The 14,144-nt window shown below is 46.7% G+C and overlaps 1 protein-coding gene across 1 annotated transcript in view; it reads left to right on the top strand.

Moving 5' to 3' along the window:
- Positions 1-308: 308 nt before the first annotated feature.
- Positions 309-14,144, top strand: part of LOC120998606 (saccharopine dehydrogenase-like oxidoreductase) — a 166,650-nt gene continuing 152,814 nt past the window's right edge. Inside the window, exons 1-3 of the mRNA XM_040429322.1 lie at positions 309-608; positions 1,810-1,919; positions 3,294-3,374. Coding sequence (XP_040285256.1) covers positions 410-608; positions 1,810-1,919; positions 3,294-3,374 — 390 coding nt within the window. The 5' untranslated portion in view covers positions 309-409. The remainder of the gene's footprint in view (positions 609-1,809; positions 1,920-3,293; positions 3,375-14,144) is intronic.

Below are 14,144 nucleotides of genomic sequence, written 5' to 3' on the forward strand. Positions count from 1 at the left end.
GCTCCTATAGACTCATTTGGAGGAGATCTGATGGAACATTTTGCGCTGGAAAATCTACCTACCCCTAAGTGCGCACGCGCGGTGTACGGTTTCGCGCATGCGCATGAAGTCCTCGCGCATGCGCATGAAGTCCTCGCGCATGCGCATGCCGTCTTCCCGCAGCGCTGCAATGTTTTGCTAATCCAGTGGATGCGCGCTTGCGCAGCGCCGCACACATCCTCCTCCAGCTGATTCCTGTGCGGCCGCGTCACTTCCGCTAGAGAGTTCCGTCAAGGTATAGAAATCTGGCAGAACACCGACCCCTCTCCGGAAGCCCCGCCCAGCTGTCTGCTGCCCTCCTGCTCTTTGCAGTTTGCTGTCTCAGTGTCGCTGTCCCTCACCAGTCGTTCACGCGCCATCCGCTGTCACTATGGCGACCCGGGCCTCAAACCGGCCATACCACATAGTGGTCTTCGGGGCTTCTGGCTTTACAGGGCAGTTCGTTGTGGAGGAAGTGGCCCGGGCTGCTGACGGGGAAGACTACAGGGGCCAAGAGCTCCGCTGGGCTGTAGCTGGCCGGAGCCAGAAGAAGCTGGAGGAGGTGCTGAGCTGGGCGGCCGAGAGACTGGGTGAGTGCGGGGACATAGCTGTAGGAAGCGGGGACATGGGGGACATAGCCTGTAGGAAGCGGGGACATAGCCTGTAGGAAGCGGGGACATGGGGGACATAGCCTGTAGGAAGCGGGGACATGGGGGACATAGCCTGTAGGAAGCGGGGACATGGGGGACATAGCCTGTAGGAAGCGGGGACATGGGGGACATAGCTGTAGGAAGCGGGGACATGGGGGACATAGCTGTAGGAAGCGGGGACATGGGGGACATAGCCTGTAGGAAGCCTCCTCTGCTGGTAATGGGTGTGAACGGAGTTCCTGAAACCCCATCCACTTTCATTGGATTTTGTGGCAGAATCCGCATTAAAATCCAGCTCAGTTGTGACTTGTATGAACACAGGCTTTATCCTGTGCCCCTAGGATCATCCAGGTTTTGTGGGGGTGTCTGTTCTGCCCATAGCTACTATCTGTCAGGCTGGGCCATCTCCGCTATAAGATGAGGTGAGCCTCGCCTGGCGCCTCTCTTCAGACTGCTCCTATCACTTCTCTTGGAGAGGATAGATAAGAAGAGCCAGTTCTCATCAGGAATTCCCCTGACTGCAGAGTGGATCCTGTGGATGGTATGTAGGGGGTGTCCCAACCATCCTGGCAGACGGAACGTCCAGCCTGTGCCCTTCCTACGGCAGGAATCGTGCTCAGACTATAGGAACATTTATGGGGGAGACGAGTGGATAGAGTAGCTGACAGCTTCTCAGTCCTTGCAGACAAGGCACCTACCCATTGATTTTAATGTGGTTGTTCTTGTTTTCCACTGACCCACAACAACATGCACTACAGCCTTTGAAGTCTTAGTCCATGAAGAACCACTGACACAACATGGATGGCTTCCATGTTTCATGGACCATTGCTACAGTAGGAGATGCTCTGGAAATGACTTTTCAGCCTAGCAGTGTTTGAGGAATACGGATTACGCGCGGAGGGCAAAAAGTAGACACACGGACCAAACGCGGATTGCGGTATGCATGTGGCCTCCTAGTTATGGGCAGCTTTCCACTCAGTCCTGTAGAAGACATTGTGATGCCACAGAAAAGCTTACAGAGTGTCAAACTCAGCTCTGATAATTTTAACCTATTGCTTGCTAGTTGCCAGTCTAGTCTTTGTAACCCTGTGAGAAGTCTTGATTCCAGTACCAGTCACTGTGTCTGTCTAATCATTTGTAGGAAAGCCTCAGCTGAAGTCCATTGACATTATAATCTGCGACATTAGTGACATCCCCTCCCTCGATGACATGTGTAAGAAGGCCTCCGTTGTTCTCGACTGTGTGGGTCCAGTAAGTATCACACAGCTGTGCAACGCCAGTCACTGCCACCATTGTTTTCTATCTCTCATACCAAATCCTTTTCGGCTCTGATGACATGGTGCTACCATACACCACCGTATGTTCGGTCTGCGTTCAATCTGCAATTTTTGCTGACCGGATGCAGACCCATTCATTTCAACATGGCCACAAAAGATGCGGATAATACAGTGTATTTTGTCCTCATCCGTATGTCCGGTCCATGGCCCTGAAAAAAAAGATAGGACATGTCCTATTCTTCTCCATTTTGTGGCCAAAGATAAGATATTTCTACAGAAGTGAAAAAAAATAAATTGTTGGCATGCACATGGCCGGGATCCGCGATTGCAGACCGCAAACCGATACGGGCGTGTGCATGAGACCTTAACAAGGGCTCCTATTGTATGCCCAGATGTTAAGCCAGTGAGCAGGCAGGGCGTCCGTATGCGCCCCCCATTTAGAGCTCAGGTGGGTTGTACCATTTGAGCCATGTTACTGGCCAGGAGACATACTCTCTCATCCCAGGGGCATCACCAACAGCACAGAGGGCAGAGAGTCCATCAAAAATGCCGTGCTGCGGCAGAATTTTTACTGTTAAATGACTGAAATCTGAGGGACCTCATTATATAGTCAGTGGGGTCCATCGGGTGGCATTGATGGTCCTCCATGTGATGTATTCGTCACGACTGTTATTTTAGTTTTTCTGTTCCTGTTCAGTAATATGGCCGATAATAATGCCACTAAACAAGTCAGTCTGACGACTAAAGTCTATTGTGATAGTACTGTGTAGTGGATATATGGGTAGCGTGGTGTGGCAGTATTGTATGAGATGTGTAAAGCCGTAATTCACCTCTTATCCATCACAAAAGTGACATCTTGCATCATTTGACCGTCCATTGCCGGCTCTACCGGGCAAAGTTCTCTGCATATCAGATACTCAGGGTGCAAGAGGTTGTTCTCCACAGTAAATGAAGTCATTTCTGATAGCAGGATGATTTTTGCTTGAGAAACATCCAAGGCCTTCTTACATAATATATTGTGTAAGTGTGAGCTGCAGGAGACACGTCCAAGTAGGTGAGAAGTGAGTGTAGTTACCTGAGCCGGTCCCCCAGCCGTGACCTGCGTTGCTTCTAGCTCCTCGTCCCTTATGTTATAAAGGACGTATTGTTCACAGTGTGATGTACATTTCTATTTATGGAGAAGAAAATAATAATCGCAGTGAAGACGACTGACTTTCCTCTTTCATTTTACATCTTTATTGCTGATAAAAAAGACCCGGGAAGCCGTCCAGAATCCATGGATTATGTTCTGTAAATTTCTTAGACATGAAGGATCTGGCTTCTGAATGTACGTTTTCTATTCTTTTAGTACAGATTTTACGGTGAACCTGTGGTAAAGGCCTGCGTTGAGAATGGAGCGCACTTTGTTGATATCAGTGGAGAACCCCAGGTAAGATTTACCAGTCTCTTCATACACTCCTATGGGCTTGTGTGCTTTAGGTTATTTTCTGTCTCTAACCAAAGCTTCACCGTTTACTTTATAGTCATGTACAATATACTATTCGTCCCGGAAAAAATAAAAAAAACTTTGGGTAGTTTAAGTCACTGAAAATAGGGTCACATTTACAATAAATGCATGTTTTTGCTGGAGTCTTTATGCAGTTGCAGTTTTTGCCAGCGAAATATGTGGAATAAATGTAAAAACTGCAACCGCACTGAAAACCTTGGCGCTGGAAGCCACAAATCCCTGGCCAACCACAAGTCTATTGAATGAAGCTTACAGCATCATTGATCCAGGGGTGCTGTTAGGTTGGATTAGCACAGGCAAGCAGTTTTTTTTTCATAGTTGTAGTTCGACTGCTAAAATGCACCCACACTTCAGCCATCTGAATTGGGCTTTAAAGGGTTTTTCCAAGATGTTAATTCTGATGAGGGTCCTCAGGATAGACTAAAAGGAATCCTGACCTGCATCTTCCCTTTTCCTCAAGTTTTATTCCAGCCTTGTGTTATATGTGAACTGGAATAAAACTTGTGGAAAAGAGAAGATGCAGGTCACGATTCCTTTTATTCTTTACAGTTTGGAGCGGAGAGCAGCCTGACCGCGCATCTTGCTAAAAACTGGAACGTTGGTGCTGTCTTCATATACTATTGTCTATCCTCATGATAGGTCATCAGTATCTTATTGGTGGGGGTCTGACACCCGGGACCCTCGCCGATCAGCTGTTTGAGAAGGCATCGGCATTCACAGTAGTGCCGCGGCCTTCTCCCTGCTTACTCTGCATTTGCCTCTTAATAAATTGAGTGCATTTCTGGCACCCTGTTCACCCAGAGTAAATCCAACGGGCTGTGATACGCCCTCCTGCCAAGCCCCTCCCCTTTTATCTCCATTTTAGAAAAGTGGTAAGAAGCTCTAAAAGTCGCAAATATGGTTTGCGCCATAATTAGCGACCTGTGACCATACTCCTAGGCCTCTTGCACACGGCCGTAGTGGCTCCCGTGGCCGTATTGCGGGCTTCATATGGCAGTTCCGCACTACACGGGGCACCGGCCGTGTGCATTCCGCATCACGGATGCGCACCCATTCACTTGAAGAGATGCGGAACGGAACCTCACGGAAGCACTCCAGAGTGCTTCCGTGGTGTTCCGATCCGTGCTTCTGCTCCGCAAAAAAAAAAAGAAACTTGTTCTATCTTTTTGCGGAACGGACCCATTCAAGTTGAATGGGTCTGGATCCGTCCCGGCCGCCGCACAAATTGCCGTCCCCAATGCATGGAACGGAACCAATACGTTCGTGTGCAAGAGGCCTTACTCACACCCCTATCATGAATGAAGGGCGTGGATGCTTGGTATTCTGAATGCCGGCTTTTATAAGGTGGCGGCATGATGCTGTCTAACAGCTCATACCCGTATTGCTAGTTATGTGCAGCACACTTGTAATGACGCCTGATTATCCTCCAACATGACAATCATAGTCTTCAGCCTGCAGAAATGATAAACATCAGCTAAAAGTTGATATTTTTGTAACCTTCCTCTTGTAGCATTATGGGAACTGGTATTTAACCACCTAAAGAGTCTTTCACACGAGCGTGACGGATTAGGTCAGGGTGCGTTCAGTGAAACTCGCACCATTTTGCAAGCAAGTTCAGTCAGTTTTGTCTGTGATTGCGTTCAGTTAAGTTTTTTCCGTGTGGGTGCAATGCGTTTTGATGCATTTTCCATTACGCCCCATGACAGCACCTGTGAGAGATCCTCCCCCTTCCGGACAGGAAACAGGAACTTCCCAGATCTTTAAATTGGTCCCATGCCTTCCACCGTTCAGTTCTTTCCTGTTTCCTGTCCAGGGACAGGAGGATTTCTTTCCAGGTCTATTTTTCGGCTGCAGGACCTCTAGGGTTAAAGAGAAACCTAGTGGAGGTACCTGTCGGCGTAAGTCTCCACTAGGAGCCGCTGAGAAGCCCGGCGTCTGCAATTTTTTCCCCTTCTTCAGGAGTCATGGGGGGATGCCTGAGGCTGCCTTGTGTCCCTGCCTGCCGGCGAAGTCGCGGCATGAGGGGGGAGGTGCGTCTTCTCCTCTCATTGAGGCTGGACGTGCGCGTCGCACCGGAAGTGACGCGTGCGTTCCACCGGCCGGAAGGGGGAGGAGCTTAACATGGCGGGCACTGCGCGGCCCATTTGAAAAAGGGAACGCCGGCCAGCCAGCGTGGAGGGAGTAGTAGCAGGAGATATTGACCGGACGCAAGCGACACCTACAGCCCTCCATTGGCCCCCCTTTAAGCAACATTATGATGCAAGAAGAAGGGGAAGAACAACAGCGCACCGACAGACAGGAGCAGCTTTTGGAATCCAGCATGGTACTCCTGGGGGTAAGAGGGGTTAACCCCCACCATCTCCCTTTGGGGAGTTATTATTATGGTCCGGTTAGACTGATTAGGCTGTTTTATTAAATGCAGGTTAAAGAAGCCCCAAGAAAAGCTTCCCACAAAAGAGCTAAGGAGTGTGGAATTTGCAAGCGGAAGTTGGATCCGTCTTACTCCAAAACATGTTGTCAACCATGTCTGGATAAGTTAGTGGCAGAGGAGTCGCCATCTTTATTGCAGAGTATCCAAGATTTAGTAAAAAATGAAGTCTGTTCGTCTGTAGAGGAGCTTAAAAAATCCCTGCCTAGCTCATCCAGACAGAAGAGGGCCCAGGCGATAGTGGAGGATACTATGGACTCTGGGTCTGAGGAGGGCGCTATTGCAGACTCAGATTCCTCTTCTGAGGATTTGACAGGGAAGCCGTTGTTTAGAGCGGAAGATACGGACCTATTATTGAAGGCGGTTAGATCCACGATGGAGCTTGAGGAGGAAAAGGAGTCCAGGTCTAGACCAGAGCTAATGTTTGAGAGCCTAAAGCCTAAAAAGTCTAGGGTTTTCCCCATTCAGGACTGTATCAAGGACCTGATTAAACGTGAATGGGAGAAGCCCGATAAAAAATTATTTATCCCTAGAGCGGTCAAGAGAAAGTACCCCTTTGACGATCAAGAAGTGTCAGCTTGGCAGGAGGTACCGAGGGTAGACGCTCCCGTAGCTAAGATAAATAAGAAGTCAGCTCTCCCGTTTGAGGATTTAGGGTCCCTGAAAGATCCCATGGACAAAAGGGCTGATGCATACTTAAGGAAGAATTGGGAAGCTTCCACTTCTGCCTTTAAACCAAATATAGCGACTACCTCGGTGGCAAGGTCATTAAAGCTCTGGTTGGAGGAATTAGAGTCTTATATAGAGAACAAGACTCCTAGAGATCAGCTGCTGGAGGCTATACCAACTATGTCCAGTGCAGTGGACTTTATCTCTGATGCCTCCGCTGACGCATTGAGGCTTTCCGCTAGGGCGGCTGCACTGTCCAATTCAGCCAGAAGCTCGTTATGGTTGAAGGGGTGGAAGGGCGATGTAGCTTCAAAATCTAAGCTTTGTGCCCTCACTTGCCAAGGTGATTTTTTTTGTTTGGATCAGCCTTAGATGATATTTTAGATAAGGCATCTGATAAGAAAAAAGGATTTCCAGCACCGTCCTTTCCTAAGCAGGGGAAGCCATTTCGGAGTAATGAAAGAAGGAAAGCTTTTGGGGATCAAAAGAAAAGGAGGGAGTGGAGATCTGATAAATCAAAAAGTGTGCTGTTTAAATCCAGACCTCAAACATAAAGTTCCACTCAACAATGACGCCAGACCCCAAGTGGGCGGTCGTCTTTCTTTATTTTTTCCAGCCTGGCGAAATATTACCGCAAGCGCCTGGGTAAAGGATATTATAAAGGAAGGCTATCGCCTAGACTTCAAGAGACTACCACCCAGGACATTCAAAATTACTTCATTAAACCAAAATTCTCCAAAACTGGTGGCACTTTCGGAGGAAATAAACAACCTCCTGGAAAAGGCAGTCCTTGTTCCAGTCCCAAAGGACGAACAAGGAGAGGGTTTTTATTCAACCCTATTTCTGGTCCCCAAGCCCAATGGTACGTTCAGGCTGATTATAAATCTGAAGGGTCTCAACCAGTATCTGTCCTACCAGAAATTCATGATGGAATCCATCTCCTCCACGGTCCTCCATCTGTTCCCCAACTGCGTGATGGCCTCAATAGACATAAAAGATGCCTACTATCACGTGCCCATTCATCCTTTGTCCCAAAGATACCTGAGGGTAGCAGTGAAGATGGGGGAATCAATCGTCCATTTGCAGTTCAGAGCACTTCCTTTTGGGAAATCACAGACGCCGAGGCTCTTCACAAAGCTGATGGCGGAGGTAATGGCAGAAGTAAGAAGGTCGGACATAATTATAGTCTCATACCTGGACGACCTTCTCTTGGTAGGGCAGTCCCCAGAGCAGTTGAAATCTCAGATACAGAAGGTCCTGGGGATCCTGATGAGCCTGGGCTGGTTAATAAATTTGGACAAATCATCCCTGATTCCAACATCCAAATGTGTTTTTCTAGGCATCCTATTAGACTCTCAGACTCAGAAATCTTATCTTCCGGCAGACAAGAAGGAGGGTATTCAGCAGAAGATCGGGTCTTTCAGCAAAACCAAGGAAGTCTCCTTAAGGAAAGCTATGTCTATTCTGGGTCTGATGACTGCTTGTATTCCGGCTGTGAGGTGGGCCCAATTCAGGTCCAGAATACTGCAATGGCTCATTTTGGCCAAATGGGACGGGAGGTCGCTATCCCTGGATCACAAGATTGTGGTCCCGGGGTCAGTAACCCGGTTCCTAGCTTGGTGGCTAAAAGCTTCGAACCTCGGTCAGGGGGTAGAGTGGGTGAGACACGACCCCTTTTTTCCAAGGTCTTTGGTCAAGAGACCAGAGTGCTCAGTCCCAGAATGCCAGGGAGTTAAGAGCAGTCCTGTGCGCACTAGAGGAAAGTCTCCCTTTTTTTTTTTGTCTCAAAAACATGTCAGGATCCTATCAGACAACGCCTCGGTGGTAGCTTATATAAACAAACAAGGGGGGACAAGATCCTATCAACTAATGGAGCTGGCATCCAGGATTTTCTTGTTAATACAGGGGAAAGCTCTTTCTCTCTCAGCGGTTCACTTGAAAGGCTCAGAGAATCATCAGGTGGACTTTCTCAGCAGACACAGATTCAGTCAGGCGAATTGGTGTCTGAATCAGGAAGTGTTTCACCAAATACAGGCCCTATGGGGATCCCCTACGATAGATTTATTCGCATTGGTGGAAAACAAAAAGTGCGAAAAGTTCTTTTCTCTCAGCAGGGAGGATCAGTCGATAGGCACAGATGCGCTCTCACAGACATGGGGGAAGGGCCTAGTCTATGCCTTCCCTCCCATCAGCCTATTGCCCAGAGTGATCCAGAGGATCAGGGGGGGAACAGGCGACAGTGATACTAATAGCACCATTCTGGCCAAGAGGAGTCTGGTTTGCTTGGTTGAGGAGACTATCAATAGCCGATCCCTGGGTGCTTCCAGAAAGACAGGACCTATTATATCAGGGCCCTCTACATCATCCGGAAGTCAAGAACCTCCACCTGACAGCTTGGATTTTGAGAGGACATTCTTCAGGTCTAGAGGCCTATCAGAACAAGTCATCGGGACTCTCCTAGCTAGTAGGAAAAAAGTCACCTCCGAAATCTATCTGAGGGTATGGAAAACCTTCCTTCGGTTTGCAGGTCCAGGCTTAGACTTGAACTCACCCAATATCCCGTTAATTTTGAACTTTTTACAGGAAGGCCTTAACAAAAAGCTTAAACCCAGCACTCTCAAGGTACAGGTCTCAGCACTGAGTGTCCTGTTTGACTTTCGATTGGCTACTCATCCTTGGGTCAAAAGGTTCATTAAGGGATCCTCTAGACTATGTCCTATAGTTAAATCTAAGTCAGCCCCATGGGACCTTAACCTGGTTCTTTCTGCTCTAACCAAGGCTCCGTTTGAGCCTCTGGGGGACATCCCCTTAAAGATGTTGTCCTATAAGACCCTATTTTTAGTGGCCATTACATCTGCCAGACGAGTAGGAGAGCTGTCCGCTTTGTCCTCTTCCCCACTATATACTCAGATTCTGGAGGATAGGATTGTTTTCAAACCAGATCCTGCATTCCTGTGTCGGTATTCCATAAGTCTCAGGAAATAGTTCTCCCTTTCTTTTTGTCAGGACCCAAAGAATGAAGGAGAAAGATCCTTTCATACTTTAGATGTTAGAAGGTGTGTCTGCATATTTGGAGTCTACGAAGAGCTTTAGAAAAACCCTGCAGCTCTTTGTTCAGTTTCAGGGTCAGAACAGGGGCTCAAAAGTTACAAGCTGTACCTTAGCCAGATGGATCAAGAGAGCGATAGGTTTGGCATATTCACTATCAGATTGTCAGGTCCCTTCTGATTTTTCAGCCCATTCCACCAGGGCAGTAGCCTCTTCCTGGGCAGAAAAAGGGTGCGCTACCATTGAACAAATCTGTAGGGCTGCAACGTGGAGTTCCCCCTCTACGTTTTACAAGCACTACAGGTTGGACCTTTCATCTGTGCAGGATATGTCTTTTGGGAGAAAGGTGCTGCAGGCTGTAGTCCCTCCCTAATAGTTATCTAGTCTAGTATCTCACAGGTGCTGTTATGGGGCGTAATGGAAATACTTCAATTACTCTTACCGGTAATATGTTTTGCATGAGCCCATGACAGCACCTGTGAGAGATCCTCCCCCTTCCGGACAGGAACTTCCCAGATCTTTAACCGCCTAACGCAGGATCGCGTTCCGGAGGTGGCAGCCCTGCGCAGAGTCACGCATATATGCGTCATCTCGCGATGGCCGAGATTTCCTGTGAACGCGCGCACACAGGCGCGCGCGCGCTCACAGGAACGGAAGGTAAGAGAGTTGATCTCCAGCCTGCCAGCGGCGATCGTTCGCTGGCAGGCTGGAGATGTGTTTTTTTTTAACCCCTAACAGGTATATTAGACGCTGTTTTGATAACAGCGTCTAATATACCTGCTACCTGGTCCTCTGGTGGTCCCCTTTGTTTGGATCGACCACCAGAGGACACAGGTAGCTCAGTAAAGTAGCACCAAGCACCACTACACTACACTACACCCCCCCCCCCCCCCCCCCCCCCGGCACTTATTAACCCCTTATTAGCCCCTGATCACCCCTGATCACCCCATATAGACTCCCTGATCACCCCCCTGTCATTGATTACCCCCCTGTCATTGATCACCCCCCCTGTAAAGCTCCATTCAGACGTCCGCATGATTTTTACGGATCCACTGATGGATGGATCGGATCCGCAAAACGCATACGGACGTCTGAATGAAGCCCTACAGGGGCGTGATCAATGACTGTGGTTATCACCCCATATAGACTCCCTGATCACCCCCCTGTCATTGATTACCCCCCTGTAAAGCTCCATTCAGATGTCCGCATGATTTTTACGGATGCACTGATAGATGGATCGGATCCGCAAAACGCATCCGGACGTCTGAATGAAGCCTTACAGGGGCATGATCAATGACTGGTGATCACCCCCCTGTCATTGATTACCCCCGTGTAAAGCTCCATTCAGATGTCCGCATGATTTTTACGGATGCACTGATAGATGGATCGGATCCGCAAAACGCATCCGGACGTCTGAATGAAGCCTTACAGGGGCATGATCAATGACTGTGGTGATCACCCCATATAGACTCCCTGATCACCCCCCTGTAAAGCTCAATTAAGATGTCCGCATGATTTTTACGGATGCACTGATAGATGGATCCGATCCGCAAAACGCATCCGGACGTCTGAATGAAGCCTTACAGGGGCATGATCAATGACTGTGGTGATCACCCCATATAGACTCCCTGATCACCCCCCTGTAAAGCTCCATTCAGATGTCCGCATGATTTTTACGGATGCACTGATAGATGGATCCGATCCGCAAAACGCATCCGGACGTCTGAATGAAGCCTTACAGGGGCATGATCAATGACTGTGGTGATCACCCCATATAGACTCCTTGATCACCCCCCCCTGTCATTGATCACCCCCCCCTGTCATTGATCACCCCCCCCTGTCATTGATCACCCTCTGTAAGGCTCCATTCAGACATTTTTTTGGCCCAAGTTAGCAGAATTTTTTTTTTTTTTTTCTTACAAAGTCTCATATTCCACTAACTTGTGTCAAAAAATAAAATCTCACATGAACTCACCATACCCCTCACGGAATCCAAATGCGTAAAATTTTTTAGACATTTATATTCCAGACTTCTTCTCACGCTTTAGGGCCCCTAGAATGCCAGGGCAGTATAAATACCCCACATGTGACCCCATTTCGGAAAGAAGACACCCCCAGGTATTCCGTGAGGGGCATATTGAGTCCATGAAAGATTGAAATTTTTGTCCCAAGTTAGCGGAACGGGAGACTTTGTGAGAAAAAAATATCAATTTCCGCTAACTTGTGCCAAAAAAAAAAAATTTCTATGAACTCGCCATGCCCCTCATTGAATACCTTGGGGTGTCTTATTTCCAAAATGGGGTCACATGTGGGGTATTTATACTGCCCTGGCATTCTAGGGGCCCCAAAGCGTGAGAAGAAGTCTGGTATCCAAATGTCTAAAAATGCCCTCCTAAAAGGAATTTGGGCACCTTTGCGCATCTAGGCTGCAAAAAAGTGTCACACATCTGGTATCGCCGTACTCAGGAGAAGTTGGGGAATGTGTTTTGGGGTGTCATTTTACATATACCCATGCTGGGTGAGAGAAATATCTTGGTCAAATGCCAACTTTGTATAAAAAAATGGGAAAAGTTGTCTTTTGCCAAGATATTTCTCTCACCCAGCAAGGGTATATGTAAAATGACACCCCAAAACACATTCCCCAACTTCTCCCGAGTACGGCGATACCACATGTGTGACACTTTTTTGCAGCCTAGGTGGGCAAAGGGGCCCATATTCCAAAGAGCACCTTTCGGATTTCACAGGTCATTTACCTACTTACCACACATTAGGGCCCCTGGAAAATGCCAGGGCAGTATAACTACCCCACAAGTGACCCCATTTTGGAAAGAAGACACCCCAAGGTATTCCGTGAGGGGCATGGCGAGTTCCTAGAATTTTTTATTTTTTGTCACAAGTTAGCGGAAAATGATGATTTTTTTTTTTTTTTTTTTCATACAAAGTCTCATATTCCACTAACTTGTGACAAAAAATAAAAACTTCCATGAACTCACTATGCCCATCAGCGAATACCTTGGGGTCTCTTCTTTCCAAAATGGGGTCACTTGTGGGGTAGTTATACTGCCCTGGCATTCTAGGGGCCCAAATGTGTGGTAAGGAGTTTGAAATCAAATTCTGTAAAAAATGACCTGTGAAATCCGAAAGGTGCTCTTTGGAATATGGGCCCCTTTGCCCACCTAGGCTGCAAAAAAGTGTCACACATCTGGTATCTCCGTACTCAGGAGAAGGTGGGGAATGTGTTTTGGGGTGTCATTTTACATATACCCATGCTGGGTGAGAGAAATATCTTGGCAAAAGACAACTTTTCCCATTTTTTTTATACAAAGTTGGCATTTGACCAAGATATTTCTCTCACCCAGCATGGGTATATGTAAAAAGACACCCCAAAACACATTCCCCACCTTCTCCTGAGTACGGAGATACCAGATGTGTGACACTTTTTTGCAGCCTAGGTGGGCAAAGGGGCCCATATTCCAAAGAGCACCTTTCGGATTTCACAGGTCATTTTTTACAGAATTTGATTTCAAACTCCTTACCACACATTTGGGCCCCTAGAATGCCAGGGCAGTATAACTACCCCACAAGTGACCCCATTTTGGAAAGAAGAGACCCCAAGGTATTCGCTGATGGGCATAGTGAGTTCATGGAAGTTTTTATTTTTTGTCACAAGTTAGTGGAATATGAGACTTTGTAAGAAAAAAAAAAAAAAAAATCATCATTTTCCGCTAACTTGTGACAAAAAATAAAAAGTTCTATGAACTCACTATGCCCATCAGCGAATACCTTAGGGTGTGTACTTTCCGAAATGGGGTCATTTGTGGGGTGTTTGTACTGTCTGGCCATTGTAGAACCTCAGGAAACATGACAGGTGCTCAGAAAGTCAGAGCTGCTTCAAAAAGCGGAAATTCACATTTTTGTACCATAGTTTGTAAACGCTATAACTTTTACCCAAACCATTTTTTTTTTTACCCAAACATTTTTTTTTTTTATCAAAGACATGTAGAACTATAAATTTAGAGCAAAATTTATATATGGATCTCGTTTTTTTTGCAAAATTTTACAACTGAAAGTTCAGTATTTGACAAGATTCCTGGGACCAGCAATGCACCTATATATAGTGAAAACTAAAAACATAGGCGAGAAAACATACCAGAAAAAAAAACTCTTTGGCACCATACTAAAGAATAGATTTCTCTTTTTTTAATATATATATATATATATATATATATATATATATATATATATATATATATATATTTATATATATAAAAAATGAAAAAAGATGGCAGCACCGTCACAGAAAAAAGGGAATGAGGAAGGCTCCTGTGTTAGAGCCGAAACGTCGCTACAGCCTTATGGGTAAATAAAGTTTTTTGCTATTTTATTTATTGGAGTGCTGCCCTTTTTCTACGTTTATATATATATATATATATATATATATATATATAACGTAGAAAAAGGGCAGCACTCCAATAAATAAAATAGCAAAAAACTTTATTTACCCATAAGGCTGTAGCGACGTTTCGGCTCTAACACAGGAGCCTTCC

This window comes from Bufo bufo, chromosome 4 (assembly GCF_905171765.1).
Source record: "Bufo bufo chromosome 4, aBufBuf1.1, whole genome shotgun sequence".
In the NCBI taxonomy this organism is placed as follows: domain Eukaryota; kingdom Metazoa; phylum Chordata; class Amphibia; order Anura; family Bufonidae; genus Bufo; species Bufo bufo.